General features: G+C 45.6%; 1 protein-coding gene across 9 annotated transcripts in view; it reads right to left on the bottom strand.

The window, feature by feature from the left end:
• The window catches only part of SUDS3 (SDS3 homolog, SIN3A corepressor complex component), a 215,599-nt gene that overhangs the window by 45,039 nt on the left and 150,576 nt on the right, over window positions 1-19,984 (bottom strand). For 5 of the 9 annotated variants that reach the window (XR_014302954.1, XR_014302955.1, XR_014302956.1 and 2 more), the window contains one exon: window positions 18,912-18,976. Coding sequence is in view for 6 of the 9 variants with exons in the window: in XM_082699791.1 (XP_082555917.1) it covers window positions 18,912-18,976 (65 nt within the window). In the remaining 3 variants the exon portion in view is untranslated. Of the gene's footprint in view, window positions 1-11,923; window positions 12,848-14,767; window positions 15,544-18,911; window positions 18,977-19,984 lie in introns of those variants that run through there. The other 4 variants (XM_082699794.1, XM_082699793.1, XM_082699797.1 and 1 more) reach the window with 3 other exon arrangements.

The raw sequence follows: 19,984 nt of genomic DNA on the forward strand, positions 1-19,984 counted from the left end.
ACACAGACCACCTTTGAGCACCAAGAAATGAACGTGGGGCATGTCCTGTTTTGGCAACCCTGCCTCCCAAATTTACCTTGGGCATTTCCTAGGCTAAGAGGGAAACTGGGATTTTTTTTCTCCAGGGAAGAGCAACAGTAACAACCCCACTTACTAAACAGCTACTATGGGGGCACCTGGGTGGCTCAGTGGGTTAATCCACTGCCTTCAACTCAGGTCATGATCTCAGTGTCCTGGGATCGAGTCCCGCATCAGGCTCTCTGCTCAGCAGGGAGCTTGCTTCCCCCTCTCTCTCTGCTTGACTTTCTGTCTACTTGTGATCTCTCTCTGTCAAATAAATAAATAAAATCTTGAAAAAAAAAAATAAACAGCTACTATGAGCCAAGGACTGAACATGCTTTCAATATGAATATGATCTTTTAAACTTCCCAACGACCCTGTGTTGTAGCAACTCCTGTTACGCTCCTGTCACAGGTGATGTAAGAGGTGCCAAAAGTAAGTCGCTTTTTCCAGAGCATTACAGTTAGCAAAGTAGTCAGAATTCATACCTGAGCCTCTCTCAGGCTTCTTGATCCCTGCTTATCCTGCCTACCTTAATTCAAACCCATTCTCCACCTATGCTGTACAACTTGAGGTAAGTCACTCGACCTCTCTGAGCTTCAAATTTCCCAATTGAAATCTGAGCATAAAGATCATCCCTGGATACCTCACATCAGAAGAATGCATCCTGACACCAAGTAGACCACATCCCTGGCACACAGCACATTACAAATGCCTAGTCAGAGAGTGGGGGGTCCTGTTTTGTTTTTAATCTTGAGCAGGTGGGTGGAATCTTGGCCCCTGGGGAACACAACTATGGGAGGGACTGGGAAGCAGGCAGGCACATCTGCAGAAGGAGATAAGGTCTGCGTGGTCGCCAATGACTAGAAGCCTATTATGGAGACATGATTAGAGAGATGCTATCTCCCCACCTGAAGTATCCGCCAGTTTATCTCTGGCAGTAACTCAGCGTGGGCAGGGGGGCAAAGGCGACAGGGCAATCACTTACAATGCTTCCTGCTCTCCAAGGATGCTAGAGGCACCCCCCCCCCAGCCCATGTCTGGCAGGGCTGAGGGTCTGACCAGGTATGGATGAGCAGGGCAGGCCATCAGAGAAATGAGAGGAGTTGCAGGTTCAAAGTCTTTCTCAAGGTACAAGCTGCATCCGATATAGAAGCTGATAAAGGCAACGACGGAAAATGATGGAGGGCTTCGTCTAGCACATTCTGGCTGTGGGAGCCTGGGCAGGTCACTGTACCCGTCAGAGCCTCAGCATCTGTCTCCGTAAAAAGGAGGCAGTCTCAGCTGATCTGCCTTCCTCCTAGGGTTGTTGGAAGGTTTTCCAAAAGGCAGTATGCATTTTGCACACACCTGTTGGTATCAGGATGGTGCATGGTATCTGGATGGTACGTGAAGAGGGACATTTTTATTCTAATAGTTGTGTACTGATTTTATGTGCTTCAGGAAAATATATATATATATACACACACATATATATAATTTTGTTGATCCCTATCAACTTCTTCTGCCTTATTTTACCTCAAATATTATGACCACCTGACATTGTATAAATTAATCCATTGATTGTGTATCTCCTGCCACTATGAGATCAGGGGTTTTCTCCTTCAGTGTACCAATGTACTCCCAGTGCCCAAAACAGTGCCTACTACATGTAGCAGGTGTTTGATAAAATGTTTTTTTTTTTTTAACAGATAGTTGAACTTTTTTTTTTTAAAGATTTTATTTATTTATTCGACAGAGAGAGATCACAAGTAGGAAGAGAGGCAGGCAGAGAGAAAGGAAGAAACAGGCTCCCTGCTGAGGAGTGAGCCCGATGCGGGGCTCGATCCCAGGACCCTGGAATCATGACCTGAGCCGAAGGCAATAGGCTTTAACTCACTGAGCCACCCAGGTGCCCTGATAAAATGTTTTTGACCGAGTATCTAACCATGAGTTTACTGATACTGTTGCTTCAGGTTGGGTCAATGTTTTATGTTTTCAGCTTTGGTTTTTAAGGAAGTAGATTTAAAGAATGCAAAAGCCTGAAGTCTGGGGGACCAGGCGGTAATAGATATGGAAATGCTTATCCACTGGCTAGCCCCGCTAGAGTATCTGAAGTCACCGACATTACTGGCAGCAGTGGGCCTAGGGGACAGACAGTGACTCAGGGTGAGTACCAGGGTTCCAGGTCACTCACCTGCAAAGTAAAGGAATCCCTCTTTGTCCCGTCCCCCAGGTCCTCTCTGTGAGAACCACTGAATTAACCAAGCAGAACTGTTTTATACATGTCCAAGAGTTACGGACATGGTGAGGATATTCTGTTATTATATAAACACTCTGGGTGCCCCCCAACCTAATCAGAGCAATGTCATTCCCACAGCAGATGCTTCCCAGAGGAATTTGTACCTTACCTGTACCTCGGAGCAGCCTCTGGACCTTATTTTCTGCACCCAATGTAAGTTTTCAGCTATAAAACAGGGATAGCACAGCTTCCCTGAAAATGGCAAAAGAGCTGTTCCGTAAGTGACAGAAGTTAGGTCCCAGTGACAACCTATGATCCCCATGGTCCAATAGGGAAACTGAGGCATGGGGAGGTAGGGGTCATTAGGATCGCACAGCTTGTAAGAGGTGAAGCCTTGCCTCAAATTCAGGAAGTCCGGCCACCAAGCTCCAAGGCTGTCCACACTAAGCTACACCGCTTCCCTTTAAAAGAGGATCTGGGCATCTACAGCTGATGCCTTCATTCCTTCATGGAGCAAATGTTGTGCATGGGGTTCCGGGACGGAGGGAGAGATGACTTGCAGGCGCCAGGCTCGTCAACAACTTGGACACGTTCCCTGCCCTCATGGAGAGGGAGTCACGAGCGGAAAACACTACCAAGAACAAATGGATATGGGGGCTCTCACTGACAGTTAGGGAAGCCCTCTCGGAAGAGGAGCCGTGAATGAGAAGAATGGATCGATCTCAGGGGAAGGTTTCAGGGAGGAAATTCCAGGAAGAAGGAACAGCGAGTGCCAAGGACCATGCAGGGAACGGATTTGGCCTATTCAAGGGATAGAGAAAAGGCCAGGGTGACTGAAGCTCGGGGAGAGGAAGAGTGGTTCCAGAAAAATCAGGGATGGCAGAGAGGAGCCAGATCACATAGTGTTTTCATAGGCCAGAACAAAGAGTCTGGGGTTTGTTCTAAGTGCACTGGAACCCTTTGGAGACTTAAAGAGTCAAGTCACACAATCTTATTTACTATCACTCTGACTGCTCTACAGAGTGTAGATTAAACAGGGGAAAGAGTGGAAGCTGGATTATTAGTAGTGAGACTCCTGCAGTTGTTAGAAATGATGGGGCTTATGCCCACCAAAAGATGTGTACAGGAATGCCCATAGCAGCATTATCCATACTAGCCACAAACTGCAAAGATGCCACATGCCCATCGACAGAAGAACATATGAATAAATGCAGGACGGGTCTATGGTGGAGTACTACACAGTGATGAAAAAGGAAGACCTCCCAAACATAAGGTTGGAAAGCCAGACAGAACCACACATTGTTTGATTTCATTTGTAGAAGTCAGTAAGGGCAGAATTAACCAGTAGTGAAGGGGGCTGAGGAGCAGTCACCCCTCGGTTATAATGACTGGCAAGGAGCATGAGAGAACCAGCGGGGGTGGGCAAAATGCTGTCTATCCTGATCTACGGGGTGGTTAAATGAACGTGTTGCAATGTGAAATCCATCAAGCCGCAATGTGCCGAGCCGAGCACTTCCAATCTGTGCTCCCTACTGCGTATGTGTTAGACCTCAATTTTAAAAGAAGACAGTTAGGGGCAGCACTTGGGTGGCACAGCCAGTTAAGTGTCTGACTCTTGGTTTGGACTCAGGTCGTGATCTTGGGGTCATGAGATTGAGCCCCGCATCACGCTCAGGGAGACGTCTGCTTGGGACTCTCTCTTCCCCTCCCTCTGTCCCTCCCCTCTGCCGTGCTCTCTCTCAATCTCTCTCTCTAAAATGCATAAATAAGGTCCTAAAGAAAAAGGACATTTAAAAGGAAAATAAAAATATTCCTCAACTAAAACAGAGCACAATCCATAAGTCTCCGGACTCCCAGTTCTATTTTCTCCAAGCCACAACTCCACATGAAATATTTCAGTAACGCCCCCAAATTTAGCTCTAATAAATATATAAATCGCACGTACACAATTAAAAAGAAGAAACTGATAGAGTGGCTCAGGCTGGCAGCAGAGAATGAACTCAACAGGTGTTCTAGAAGTGAAACTGGCCTCCTGGGGCCCCGTGACAGCTCTGTCGCATGACTTGTGAGCAGCCCTCTCCCAGAGCGGAGGCCGCCAGCCAAGTCACAATGCCAAGTGACTCCTTGGCCCTCGTGGCCCCAAGGGACAGGATTCCCCAAGAGTTCTGGAAATGTCTGGCCAAGAAGTCTAGAATGGTGAGCTCCAGCTCCCCCACGCCTGCCAGCTGAACCAGGAAGTCTAGAGCTGCTGGCGGGAGGGCGGGGGCTGCGGTGGGGGGGGACCCTGCCTGGCTTTAAGCAACATTTGATCTCCGTCGACCACAGAGCTGCCTTGGAACTGTTAGCGCTGGAGCAGCAGAGGCAGACTCCACTCCTCCCAGCTAATTTTAGACCCAGCAGCCTGCACTGTGTTCTCTCTGTGTCCCAGCCGGAGGACTGTAGGTTGGACTCCTGCTGCTTGGGGAAGCCTCCAGAAAGGGTTCCCACGAACCGAGGGATGATGGGCAGGGAGGTACTTTGCTTTCTTGTAGTTACATATGTGTCTTCAATGTCTCTTTTAAAATTTTAGGAAACTTTAAAAAAGCAACAAGAAAAAAATATATACCTATATAGATTTTTATACACAGACGTGCGTGCACACACACACACACACACACACACACAAATGGAGTTTTTCCTCAACTGCCTTTTTTCACTTAATAATTGATCTTAACTATCCTCCAGTGTCATTTAATAGACTTCAAGCACATCTGTTTTATTAGCTCCATAGTAACATAATAATCGATAATGCCAGAATTCATTGGCTGCACACCATTCTAAGTGCGTCTCATTTTGTGCCTTTCATCCTAATCTTAGAAGTAAGTTCTATTATCATCATCCCCATTTTACACACAAGGAATCCGAAGATTTGCCCGAGGTCAGGATACAGCCCTGGCTTCCAGGCGGGTGTGCCTGACATCCAGGCCTGTCTCTTACCAGCACATCTGCCCGCCTCGCGATCCCGCCTGACAAAGGTGCTGGAGTATCTTGAGTCAAGGGGCCCCTCCTCGAAAATCCAGATTGAATCTGAGTTTTGCAACTTGTTCTGCAGCTGGGCTGAAGAACATCCTTGTGCGTAGCTGGCTAACAGGGGGGTCACTGTGACCATTTCCTTAGGAAGAATGCTTAGTTGTGAGACAGCTGGGTGGACAGGGATGCCCCTTACCAAATTAACTGCTCTCTGGAAAGACTGTGGCTTTTACTACTACCAGGAGTGAGGGAACTATCTGCCTTTAACAACTCCTCCTGCTTTTAAAAGCTCAGCCAGGAGTGACTCTCCACCACCTTCTCTCTACTCTTCCCTAAACACGGGGATGCCCCACAGAGGGGTGCCTGGGAGAGAGTGTGTGTGTGTGTGTGTGTGTGTGTGTGTGTGTGCGTGCGCGCTTTATCCTCACTGCCCAGGCAGAAGCTCCTGGAAAGCACAGACCACATCTTACTCATCTTTAGGGCTCTCCGAGCCCCAGGGGCAGCCATCTGCACTGGGAAGAGGTCAAGTTCCTGAAGTAAAGGACAGAGTCTCATCTCCCAGCCTTTGCATGTGCTGCTTCCTCTGCCCAGATCACTCCCACTTCACTCTCCCCTAGATATCGTCACTGGCTCAGCGCTGGCCTTGCTACCATCACCACCTCCAGGAGGCCCTCCCTGTTCCACCAGCTGGGCCCAGGTTCACCTCCACAGCCGCACATTTACCCCCGACATAATACTGACCGCGCTACATTATACCATATTTCTTCCAATCTCAGCCACCGCTAGGTTGTGTGCAACCCTCAGAAAGACTCTGGCACAATGCTTTTCCCGTTTTAAAATTAACAGCTTTACTAAGATGGCATTCCCATACCACACAAGCTGCCCACTGAAAGTATGCGATTCGATGTACTTTCACACATTCACAGACTTGTGCAACCATCCACAGTCCATTTTAGATGGTTTTCATCACCTCTGAAGGAAACCCTGCACCCATTAGCTAGCACCCCATTGCCCCTACCCCTTCACCCCTACCCAGCCATAAGCAAACACTCATCTACTTTCTGTCTCCACAGACTTCCCTATTCTGGATTTTTTTTTTTTTTTTGGTAAGAGAGAAATCATATAATATGTGAACGTATGTGTCTGGCTTCTTAGCATAACATTTTTGAGTTGTCCTATATATCAGTACTTTATTCCTTCTTATGGGTGAAATAATATTCCACTGTAGGGAGAGAGCACATTTTATTCACCCATTCATCAGTGGATGGACACGCGGGTTGTCTCCGTCTTTTGGCAATCGAGAATAATGCTGCTGTAAGCACTTGTGTACACGTGTCTACGCAGGCGTAGTTTTCATTTCTCTTGAGTATATGCCTAAGAGTCAGTGCTTTCTTATCACCGAGAATGTTTATTTCTACTTATTTAAAAAGTGCTTTTAGACTTATGTAGACATCCATGTTTTATCACGTATCACACTGACACATACTTTCAAAACCTCGACACAAAATACATTGGCTAAGATACTCCAAAAAAATGTCTTCATCACAAAGTCCAGCCCTCTAATTCATTTTTTAAAATCATGGGTGCCAGTGCCCAGGTTTTCGTACAACCCGTCGTCCTTTGTGCCACGGAGAGCATCAGAGATATAAGAATTCTTAGAAGATGTATCCCCACTCCAGGCAAGGCTCACCTTGCCTGGAGGGAACTATCTGCCTTTAACAACTCCTCCTGCTTTTAAAAGCTCAGCCAGGAGTGACTCTCCACCACCTTCTCTCTACTCTTCCCTAAACACTGCTGGTCAGTGGTGGTTTTACATCTCAGAGCAGGTTAATATGGGAAGAAATGTGCATCTTAGAATTCACGAAATAAAGTCACTTCCTTCCTGCTTGCCTGTATCCCACACTAAAGACTGTATGTATCTTGAGGACAGGAACCAATCTTATCCACCGTTGTTGTACTCATTCATGCTCGTAAGTCGACAGAAACAGATGAAGCACCTAGCCCACGTACCAGGCAGGAACGAACGAACTTTGGTAAATAAAACTCACTCCCCTCCTACCTGGGGACCACCATCAATTTGTCCCTCTCCCTGGGCTGTTTCCTGATCTGTGAGATGAAGGTAGGGGAGTGCGGAGACTGAGAACAAGCACCTAGGAGAGCTCCTGCACAAGGTGGGCTACTTAGTATTTATGGAATGAAAGGATAAGTGAATGATTAAATTGCTATCATTGTAGCTAAAACTGACTGCGCATTTGTCTATGGGCCAAACCTTGTTCTATGTGCTTTATGTGTGATAACTCCTTTTGCTCATCCTTCATTTAATCCTTACAAGGACCCCACAAGGTAAGAACTAACATTCTCCCCCAAATGACAAATGAGGCACAGAGGGGTGAATGAATGAATACAGGAATGAATGAATGACTGCTGACCTATGTTAAAAATCCTACACTTGGGGCACCTGGGTGGCTCAGTGAGTTAAAAAAGCCTCAGCCTTCGGCTCAGGTCATGATCCCAGGGTCCTGGGACCGAGCCCCACATCGGGCTCTCTGCTCAGGAGGGAGCCTGCTTCCCCCTCTCTCTGCCTGCCTCTCTGCCTACTTGTGATCTCTCTCTCTGTGTCAAATAAAGTCTTAAAAAAAAAAAAAAAATCCCAGACCCTCACTTTCTAGAAGGTAAGCCTCGTCAGTCTGCTCCCCATCTGTAAAATGGGGAAGTAAATCATTCGTGGCTCACAGGTGGGTGCAGCGGAGGACGTGCTTAGCTATGTGGTAAGCCCCTGACTCTGGTACAAACGGGCAAAATGGAGGCTGGCCCAACTGCTATGTAAAGCGCTTCGCTGCTTGGCCAGGTGACCTTGGGCAAGTCGTGTTAACTTCTCTGACCTCATTTCCTCATCTGTAAAGCACCCCGCATCCCCAAGGAGGCAGCAAGGGTGCTTGAAATTAGCCCCGCAAAGCCCCTAGCTCAGCCGGCGACTGCCTTAGAGGAAGCTTCGCACTGACAAGTGGTCCTTACCCAGCCAGGTCTGCTTTCCAGGAAAGCTAAACAGCCGGCACCAGCTCCTCTCTCTCTCTCAAGCCAAATCCAACGTGTGCCGGCAGCGCCAACCCTTCGAGCTGTCAGACAGGCTGGGCAGAACCCAGTGGGTGCACTCTGCTTCCCCCAAATGAATAAATCATTACAGGAGAGCGCTATGCATCCCACCAGCATCCATAAGGACCTGAATTATATATAACGAAGCCGCAAAAGCAATTTATCCCAGGCACGTGCAAGTCATAAAATGGGAGTTCTCGGATGCTGGAGACAATTTTCAGATATTGAGGTTTTTATCAAAGCAATAAGGCCCACCCAAGGAGCACCCTGCCCCACGGATGTGGGGATGCCTTAATCAGGTTTATTTATTATCAGAGGAGAAAAATCTAACTCTCTCTCTCGGCCCTGCTACCTCCCCCACTCACCACCCTGGTGTGGCTGCTTCCCAGCTCAGGGGTTCTGGGATCTGGGGATGAGCTGCAAAGAACAACCACCCTTCTAGTAGGAACCATCTGCTGAGAAGCTGGAGGTGGGACCAGGTGTGCTCCAAATCCCTGGAGGAAGAGAAGAGAGGGAAGAAGGGACTACGAGAAGAGAAAATGGTATTGTAACAAAAGCTCTGAACCAGAGCTCAAAAGGTCCCACCTTTGTCACTGGTTATAGGCAGGGAAACTGAGGCACCGAAAGGTCAAGTAACTACGTGTCCAAGATCACACATGGAGAGAGGAGAGGAGCTGGCCTGACAAGCCAGTTGGGTTCGAGAGACATCCAGTGGCTACTGTGTGCTGGCAGCATGGATTCACAATAGAGCTGTCCCTGAACACAGGACTGCTGATGCCTCTCTGTCTGCATTTCCAGTGGCCGTCCTGATCCCTGGGCTTCAGCCCACGAGGCTGCCTTGCCGATGATGCTCAAATGTGCCAAGCACATCCCTATCTCAGGGCTTTTGGACTTCCTATTCCTTCTACCTGGAACACTGTTTTTCCAGATCTTTCCACAGCAGACCTCTCTCCTCCTGGCCTCTGCTCAAAGGCCACCTTCTCGGACAGCACTTCCCCAACCACCTTATCCAAATCCACCAGCCCCTCTGGGCCACGATGCTCCAGCACCTTGTCGCATGTTGGATTTTCCTAAAGCAAACACTGAGGCGGAGCGCGGCGTGTAGAGGGGAAAGCAAGTGTGGACAAAAGACAGAAGATAAACTATGACATCAGTTCAACATAGCTTCCTCCACCCTGGCAGCGAGCTCTGCAACCAGGCATCGCCCACCAGCATTCTGGAGGCAGGCTGAAACGGCCAGGCTCTGGTGTCCACCCTCATATAGCCACTGGATGCAGGCTGCCCCGGGAAAGGTGTGAGCTTGGGCAAGGGGGCTCTCGGCAGCTCAAGCAAACCCTGAGCAGGAACAGGTAGGGGCTGTCTGATGACCACGCACCCCACAGCTGGACAGCAAGTCCTTCCTCAACGAGGGGATGTGGATGGCACATCTCCGTATCTACAACACCCCTTATCCTGTTTTATATATTTTTCCAGCGCTTACCAGCACCCAACACTGTATATAAAGAGAAGAAATGCAGGACACTCGTTTGTTGTTTTTCATGCAACTTTCCATGAGGTTTTCAAGGATACAGGCAATGGCTGTCTTGTTTTCCTTTCCTGGAATACTAGTTGGCACACAGCAGATACCCAGTAAATATTTGCTCAATTAATTAATAAATGAATGAATGCCCTCCACCACTCCCAATTTAATAGGAGAGATGGATAAGTAAACAATCACATTTCAGTGGTGAGCATGACTGGTATTCCAGGGCAGTGGGTGGTCTCTAACCCAGCCTGGGGTGGGCAGTGTCCAGGGGGGCTGTCTTGCCTCCAAGTCCACTGCAATTCCCACTACACCAGGACAGGACGAGCAAGACAGATTCAGCCCTTACTGCACTCGGGGCTACCCCCTCATCCTGATATTCTGCTCCTGGTTTCTTAGCCATTTTGTGTTTGTATATATTGCCTCTCCAACCACATTAGAACTTCTCTGAGCCTCTGGAGCATGTCCTGCATTTCTTCTTCTCTTTATCCCACTCAATGCAACAGAGCTGGTTTGGGCATTACTGTCAGTCCCTGAGCCATTACTGGGTCTATGGAAAGGGCCTTTAAGGATGCAGACAACATGGGTGTGGGTGGGCAGGTTTTCTAACCTCCAGTTTGGACATAAGGTCTGCAGCGCTATTGCTCAGTGAGTACCACATCCAGCCAGATACTGTGCCAAGTGCTCTGCCTCCATCACACCTGTCAATTTTTATGACGGCCTTGCAAGGTAAAGGCCTGAATATTGTCTCCATTTTACAGATGAAGAAACTGAGGCTCAAAGAGGGGAAAGCATCTGTCCAAGGTCACCAGGTCTGTATGTGGTAGAGCCACCAGACACACCGGAGCTGATGATGCTCTTAACCATTACACTGACCTTTTGAGGTTAATAAGACAGACTGGTTTAACTCATGACAGAATCCTAAAACCTGGGTGGTGAGCTCAACATCCCTATCAGCCTGAAGTTACCAGGGTTTCTGTATTCCTGCAGGGAGCAGAACAAATGGCCACTCAGCTGTATTCAATATCATCTCTATAGTAATTCCAGATGTCTTTGCTCAACCATCTGTTGTGTCTCCACCAGAAGAGAGAACCAGTAAGCTGGCTCCCAAAGAGATTCATATGACAGCATGAAGGATAAGTGACTACACTTACAAATAATGGAAACCTGGCTCTCTCAACACACTAAGAACAGTATCATCCCTCAGGGTTAGACTCACATTAGACACACTTTGAGACTGATGTATAAACCAGATGACAATATATTTATTTGCAAAGAGAGATTTCTACTATGGAGATTGGTTCAGAAAATCTATACAACCAGAACTTACTCTCCTGGTAAGAAGACCAGCCTGGGGAAATGAATAATAATATGGTTTCTTGATGTATAAAATTGGGACAAGGAGAGAGGGATGCATTCATTTCATGTTAGTGACAATAGACTGTAATGGCTGGAAACAAGCATTTTTTTTCCCAGATAGAATCATAACTATCACAAGTGAACTGGAAAAAATATCTTCATCCCTCTTGTGGTAGAAATTTTTGGTTGCTGTCAAAAGGCCACTGTCAACCTCCTTTCTCATGGTAGCTTCACAGTATAGACATTAGATAAGCATACATTCACTTTCCTTGGAACTAAGGGTAGTCATCTCTGGCCAATGACACCTAATGGCAAGTCATCTGAAGGGCTTCTGGGATAGTATCTGGCTTCTTGGTGAAAGGTATACAGGCAAGAGAACTCGGAGGTACTAACTCTTTCCCCTTCTTTTTCTTTAAACGTGGATGTGATACTTGGAGCTGCAGCAGCCATCTTGCAACCATGAGGAGATGAAAGCCAATTTGCTAAGGAGTATGAAACAGAAAGGAAGAAGGAACATGGGATCACTGATAACATTGTTGACCTACTCCTCCAGAATTGAAACTTCCTACATCCAGAATTTTCCATTAGAAAAGTCCATTAAATGCCTTTATTGCTTAAGCCATTACTGTTTCAGTTATCTGCTGCACTATTGCAAATTACTGCAAAACGTAGTGGCTTCAAACAACCACGATTTATCACCTCTCATGATTCTGAGAGTTAACCATACTCAGCGGGGTGGTTATTCTGCCCCAGATGGGGTTGCCTGAAACTGCAATCATCTGGAGGCTTAAGTGGGAAGAAACCTCAAAGCAGCTCATTTGCATGACTGGTAGCTGGCTAACAGCTCAACCTTTTTCCATAGGCTTGAGTTTCTCACAGCATGGAAGCTGAGTTCCAAAAGCGAATCTTCCAGGTGTGCAAGCACAGAAGTTTCAGATCTTTCACAGCGAGCCTTGGAAATGACACAGTTCCACTTCTACTTCATTCTCTCTTTTTTTTCTGTTTTTAGTTAAGTCATGGGGTAAGCCTGGATTCAGGGGGAAGGAAGGAGACCCTGCCTCTTGATGGAAGGATGACAAGAAAGTCTCAGCCACTTCTAAAGCACTGTAGTTATCAATCTGCTTTTCCATGGCCGTGGTTTTTTTTTTTTTTTTTTTTTTTTGAAAGCAGTTCTCTACATCAAGCCTTGTCGCTGGAATAAGAAATAGTCAGAGATCAAGACTCCTTCCTCACTGAAACAAGCTGTAGTGACTCAGTCAAGGTTGGCATTTGCAACTCTCTGTCCTCCAGGCTTCTGTGGCAGATCATGATGGATACAGCCTTTCTTTAAATATGTTAATAAGTTCAATCACATGACAGACAAGTCTTGCAGGCCTCCCCATCCAGTCTCTTTAAGGTGACTTTGCATTGCTCTGCTTTGATCTATAATGTATTGACTTCATGGTGTAACTCTCAGAAGGCAATCTTCACTCCCTATGCTTTCCAAGTGCTTGAGAAAACACTGCCGTAGTCCCCTAGACCTGGCAGCAACCTTCGTCAAGACGTTGCCCTATGGTTGTTCAAAGAACCTGATGAGATGAGAGCTGGAAAAGCACATCAAAATGGTTAAGAGGGATTAATATTATCCTAATCAAATAAGCATGTTGTGTCAGTTATGGCTTTTTTTTTGTAACAAGTAACATAAAACCCAATTTGAATTAGCTTAGCAAACAGGAACAATGCTAGCTGGGAGTTTGAGGGAGTCGTGCCAGTTTCAGGCATGGCAGGATCCAGCAACTTAAACATGGTCAGCAGGACCTATTTTCTCTCCACCTCTTGGTCCTGATCTTCTGTGGATTGCTTCAGGGGTCGCAGTGGTTGCAAGCAGCTACAGGTGCACATACTGCTGGGTTCACTTTCCCTAATTCTTGAAACAAGGGTCCTTCTCCTGACTGTTACTGGCCCAAGTTGAGCAATATGTCCAATCCTTTAACCATTCCTTATGGCCAAGGGCACATAATGAGCTGACTGGCCAGGCCTGGATCACATGACTCTGGATCTGATAGGATCGGTTCCACCCACATTGTATGGATTGAGAGAATCTGGGGCACTGTCACCCAGAGAAGGATGAATATCTGCCCACTATAGATTACATGGTAGAAGAGCACTGGGTAAGGTCTCTGGAGCCTGAGTTATCACCTTGGTCCCACTGGATTACTCCCTCTTGCTCCCGAAGGTTGCGTATGACCCATCACAACCTTGGGGAACTCTATGCTGTGTCGATTAACTATCAGGTCATCATGGTATCCTACTAAATCTGACCGTATTCCTTGGAGATTCCTGAGAGGGAATGTGATTAGTGCAGCTCATGTCCCTTTTATAAAGTCTTGGCCAGCCTATGGCATAGCTGCCCCTGTGTCATGGGCTACCACTGGTCTAGTAACCTATGACTGGGGAGGAAAGACACATCTCAGCAGGAAACACAGATGTGACGACAAGCAGGGAAATGGAGCTGTCATGGCAAGAAGTAGAAGGGAAGATTCTGCAGCTCCATGAGAAAAGGCAGGAGGGACTCCCCCAGCCCCGTCTCCCCGATAGGAAAATCAATCCCAGTAGACGACATTTAGAATGACTCACTTAATACTGAGCCCAAATTTTCATAGCAAATCACGGGGGGGAGGGGGAAGAGGGGTTTGATTTAGAACTTTATCTTGAAAAAACGAAACTGAGCTTTTCATCATAATAAACGGCAGGTTCCCGTTTCAACTATGCATGAATTCTTATGAAGAACGAAAAATGAATTAAGTACTGAATTTTTTTTTTTTTGGTATAATTTTTGTGACAAAATCCTTCACTTCAAGTTTGCTTTTCACAGCATGATAGCAAAGAGGTCATTTAAAAAATATTCAAGGGCTTCACCAATTTTTCCTAAGGCCCACTAGAATCTTTTGATATTTAAATCCTTCTCTTTTGAAGTGCTCACCGTGTCACTTTCCTTGTCATTTTTTTTTCTTCAACCGTTAACTCTTTTTGCATTGATAGGATATTCAAAATATTGAGTAACCAGCATGATACAGGACCAATGGGCCAGAGCAGTGACCACAACAGTCAGTGTGGCTGACCCTGTGAGGTCCGGCTGAATATTGTCCTAAGGCCTCTTGTTCTCTTAGATTGTCTGTGATTTTTCTGTTCTTTAAGCAGGTTTCAACACCACTTTCACAGCTTCCTGGAATCCTGCGTCTTGGGCAAGACTTTCAATCGACCAGTTGCCATCGGATCACACTGCGAATGCACCACGGTCAGACTGTGGGTGAAAGACTGATTCTCTTTGACAGGATTTGTTGGTTGTAAGAACCAGGAATCCATTCTAGGACATGTGATGGGCATTCACAATTCAAGATGTCTTTCAGAAAGACTAAACCACAAGGAAATAGACACAGCAGGAAAGGACTCAAGCTAGAGCACATAATGGAATCAGTAAAAGCTTAAAAACTTAAGTTGTGTAATGAATGAAAAACCTTATATTTTATTTTTTTTTAAAGATTTTATTTATTTATTTGACAGACAGAGATCACAAGTAGGCAGAGGCAGGCAGAGAGAGAGGAGGAAGCAAGCTTCCTGCTGAGCAGAGAGCCTGATGCACGGCTTGATCCCAGCACCCTAGGATCATGACCTAAGTTGAAGGCAGAGGCTTTAACCCACTGAGCCACCCAGGTGCCCTGAAAAACCTTTTAATGACAAACTTTTGCTTTTCTACATAACTTCATCACATCATAGACTCAGATGATGATTACTCAGTAACAAAACCCCCCAGATTCTGTTTGTGAACTGGCTTGCGTGGACTGCCCTTTCTTGCAACTACTAAGTCCTAACAAAGATTTACAAGTGGGGTCTACCAGACGGTTTCCACAGAAATAGCAGAACCACCTGGAAAAAAACATGACGACCACGTATCCGTAGGACATCCTCTGAATTTGTTTCCTAATAAAACATTCAAACATCAGCCCGTATTTCAAACTAGAATCCTAATTTATAAAATTCAGGACAGATCTCTTACTTAGCTGTGGACTTCACGCCCCCAATCAGACAGGGACGGCACTGCTAATCATCGAACAGAGAGCGCTGTAAACACACAGGAGTGGAAGGAGTAGACGAACTGAGGACTTTCTCCATTGGGTCTTCTTGCTGAGGCTCTGGCGTTCCGATCCTTAGCCTCAGGAGTCAGGGCTGGGGGTGGGTACAGGCCACTGGGGATTTTCCTGCCCCCAATTTTGAGGAACAACAGCAATTACTTCATGTTCTGCAATGTTAATTAACTTGAATGGGTCAAAGGTTCACCCAAATCAGAAATAGTTCTGAAAATGGACTCATGAATTCTGCAGACTGTGAATTTTCCTTAATTAACATATTAACACACTTCCGTCCCCTGCCTCAAGTCAGAGCTTTTCAATCTTGGCCTAGAAAAGCCGGAGAATCTAGCTGTCACAGGCTTTCCAAAGGGCACAGTGATAAAAAGCTGGTTTTCTGCCACCAGACCCCTGTGGCTATCAATCTTGATTCTGTGACTTACTGACTGCATGCTCTTGGGTAAATCACTCACCCTGTGTTGGCCTCAGTTTTCTCATCTGTAAAATGAGGAAAATAATAGTACCCACCTCATGGGGTTGTGCTGTTGAGTGTTTTGATAAGGTGCTTCTAAGGCATCACAAATGTCCAAAAATTATGAATCTGACCCAGTGTTAGACCATCTTTTTTTCTCCTACCAAGTGTCCATTATTCTTTCCTATTTTAACAGTTCCTTGGGTGCCCTTTGAGCAACCACTCCTCCTCTCTTGAATCACTCTTGCCATTTGCGACGACGTGGATGGAACTAGAGGGTACCATGCTTAGCGAAATAGTTTGGCCCATTAGAGCCAGACCTAGATCCAGCCAAAACATTCCCCTCCCCCTAGTCAGAGCAACTGATTCAATCCTAAACACTGTTTTAAACAAGTACAGGGAATTTCTTCATCTGCAAGATGAGTGCTGCAAAGATAATGTGGAATGGAGCTGCAGTCGTCACCATGTGGAAAAGGTCAATACAGAAGAAAATACAAAAGAGGAATGGAAAGAAAAGACTGAGGCTGGAAATCATCATGTGACCCCTAGATCTTGCTGAGCCTGGCACTCCCCTTGACAGTGCACTCACAGATTCCATTACAATCCCCTTTGGTGGCTTAAGCCAGTTGGAGTTTCTGTCACTTGCAACCAAAGAAATCTTGACAGGGATAGCACCTACTTAATTATTAAGGAGCTTGTAGATCCCAGGGAATAGAAAGGGAGAGGATCAAGGAACAGAGCTGGAAAGTGGAAGGAATATTTACAGAACAAATTAGGTGGGTAGCCATAACATATAATGCAGGAAGCAGGGTAGATTTAATAACAGATGTGCATTCCCTTAACCTAACCTAACATGAGATGGTTTGACTCTGCACAATAGTGAAGATAAGGAGTTCTTCACTAAGCCATAGACTTCTCAAAGGCAGCAATATTGTTTTGTTCAGATGCAATGTAGCCCTAGTCCCAAGCCTGAAATGGGCACTCAAAAAATATTTCTGGCTGTGGTATATATACACAATGGAATACTATGCAGCCATCAAAAGAAATGAAATCTTGCCATTTGCGACGACGTGGATGGAACTAGAGGGTACCATGCTTAGCGAAATAAGTCAATCAGAGAAAGACAACTATCATTTGATCTCCCTGATATGAGGAAGCAGAGATGCAACATGGGGGGTTAAGGGGGTAGGAGAAGAATGAATGAAACAAGATGAGATTGGGAGGGAGCCAAACCATAAGTGACTCTTAATCTCACAAAACAAACTGAGGGTTGCTGGGGGGAGGGGGTTTGGGAGAGGGGGGTGGGGTTATGGACACTGGGGAGGGTATGTGCTATGGTGAGTGCTGAGAAGGGTGTAAACCTGGTGATTCACAGTCCTGTACCCCTGGGGATAAAAATACATTATATGTTTTAATTAATTAATTTATTTATTAAATTTTTTTAAAAACTTCCACCAAAAATATATATATATATACATATATATATATATACTTCTGGAGTTGGATGGGCTTACTAAGCAATCTTTTGCATTTTATGGTTCAATATAGATATTCTCAAAATAACAGATTCGCCGTACTATTATGTTTACACTCACTGTTGAAGAGTTACACTGATAACCACATAGCTGCCAAGTATTAATTTTAACAATGTCTAGTTGTTAACTCAAAAAAGTTAAGTTGTGAGTTAAATTTAACTCAAAAGTTAAGTTTTGAGTTGTTAACTCAAAAAAGAAACTTTCAAGTGTGTCCCCTCACCAATGGTGGACCTATAACTGGCCATTCCTTTACCCAGCAACTGCATTATAATTCTCTGTTGCAAGGGACTGCTCTGCTTGGTACCCATTACAGCCCCTTGTAAAAGGGGTTTAGATGGAAAAAGAGAAGAATGTGTATTTATGCCACTGGATAAACAGCACAGAATGAGCAGAGTGTGACCTTGCTCGGTGTGGATTATTATGTGGATTATGGCTCCACTGGAGAAGAACCCTGGACCGGGAGACTCTGAGGTTCTACTAGGCTGCTGGTAACCTGCCTGCCTCCCCTCTGGAGAGAGAGAACTCCTTACCCTGGAAAGGAAGTCCATGTCTCAGGGACATGGGGTCACCTCCAGGTTTACTGCCTCCGAATGTGAGCCAATATCCAACAGGAAGAGAATGTCATCATCCTGGAATGTCTCCAGGGAGAGAGAGGTTCTCTACCTTTGCTTTGCTCTTCAATCTACCCTAAACTAAGACCATACAAGATCCCAAGAAATCTAGGGAGAATGGTTTCCCAACAAACTTATGTTGAGATGACAAATGGAAGGAACCTGGATTCCAGAGTCACCAGATGGAGGAAAGCCTTTGCCAACCTCCATGACCAAGAAATATAATTTTGGGCTGTTCAGCCACTGAGATTTCAGGTCTCATCTAACAGGGTAGCTAGCGTTAACTATCCTAATAAAAATGACTATAATGTGCACCAGGCAAATCATACTTGCATGAGAAATAAGAAAGCTAGACAGCATTGTGAGTTCTGAATGATTAGGAGGGATGAGATTTGGGAGCAGACAGAAGGTTATGAAGAAATCATCACCTTACCAGTGACAGGGTGAAAGGAAACAGAATTTGAGAGACAAGCCACAGCTGTCCAGGGACACATCCCCCAAGCTCAGCCCAACCACCAAGTATCATCAGTCCCTCCATACTCACTCTCGTTCATGAACGTTACACTGAGCCGAAGCTGTGAATGACTTTCACACAGTTTAGAGATTTTCAGATCATCTTAAGCTCAATTACAGCTAAACCAATAATATACCCCAAACATCATTATTGGAAAATCACCAACCAGGCCCACTAATTGTATTTGCAGCTTCTTCATGATATTAGTGAAGTCATAAGTGCAGCAAGCTCTTCCCAGGGGACAGCCATTCACAAGGCCAATTTCCTTAGGATGAGACTTTCATATCACATCAGTTTGAACTAATGCGTCTTGGGAAATAAACTGTCAGATCAATACCATTTGCAACCAGAAAATATTTGGAGCAAATAGCAGAGTACAGCCTGCAGTTGAGGCTAATGTGGTCCTTACCTGACACTTGGAAGCTTTCATGAGTGAGAACCTTTGGGGCTTTCCAAGGGGTCAATTTGGAGATACTGTGGAGACATAAGGAAGCTTCATTATAATACTTTGTGAAGTATTTTCCTAGGAAGTTCACCAGAGCATCACCAATCTGGAAAAAGCAAACAACATTTATTAAGCTCCTTCTATATTCCAGGGCTTGATGCCTTGATCAGTGTATGCAATGATAAGCAACCTTTATAGAAGTCCACAGAGGAGTTCAAATTCTGGATCTAAAGCTTCCTAAAGTGGGGCACCTGGGTGGCTCAGTCAGTTAAGCGTCTGCCTTCAGTTCAGGATGCGATCCCAGGGTCCTGGGATCAAGTCCCGCATCAGGCTCCCTGCTCGGCGGAGAGCCTGCTTCCCCCTCTCCCTCTGCCTGCTGCTCTGCCTACTTGTGCTCTCTCTCTCAGATAAATAAATAAATCTTTAAATAAATAAATAAATAAACAAAACTTTCTAAGGCAAGTTTCTTCACTTGTCTGTGTCTCAGTTTCCAAATCTGTACAATGAAAATAATAATGGATACTTCCCAGGGGAATTTTGGTAACTGAAGAGAATGGATTATGCCTATTTTAGTGTACATCACACAGTTGGTGCTCAATAAATAATAGTTATTGCTACAACTGTAGATACCCCTTTGTAATTGAAGTTAAATTAATATTTCCTCCTCAACTAGGCTGTTTAAGAGAAATAAGTCTACAGGCCAATCTGGACTGACCCACATAATCTTTCCATGGAATCAGAAAAGGCATGACATTCTATTTTTGAAGTAACAGAAAGAAATTTTCAGCCTCTCTTCTTTAGTTTTTCCTATATTTTCATGAAAAGCCCTTGATGTAACCTAGCATTCTAGGAGTTATCAGATAAAAACTGAAAATCCAGTAAAGAAATATAAAAAGCATAGGGGCGCCTGGGTGGCTCAGTGGGTTAGGCATCTGCCTTTGGCTCAGGTCATGATCTCGGGGTCCTGAAATCGAGCCCCTCATCAGGCTCTCTGCTCAGCGGGGAGTCTGCTTCCTTTCCTCTCTCTCTGCCTATTT

Source organism: Mustela nivalis, assembly GCF_964662115.1.
Source record: "Mustela nivalis genome assembly, chromosome: 14".
NCBI classification, from domain to species: Eukaryota; Metazoa; Chordata; class Mammalia; order Carnivora; family Mustelidae; genus Mustela; species Mustela nivalis.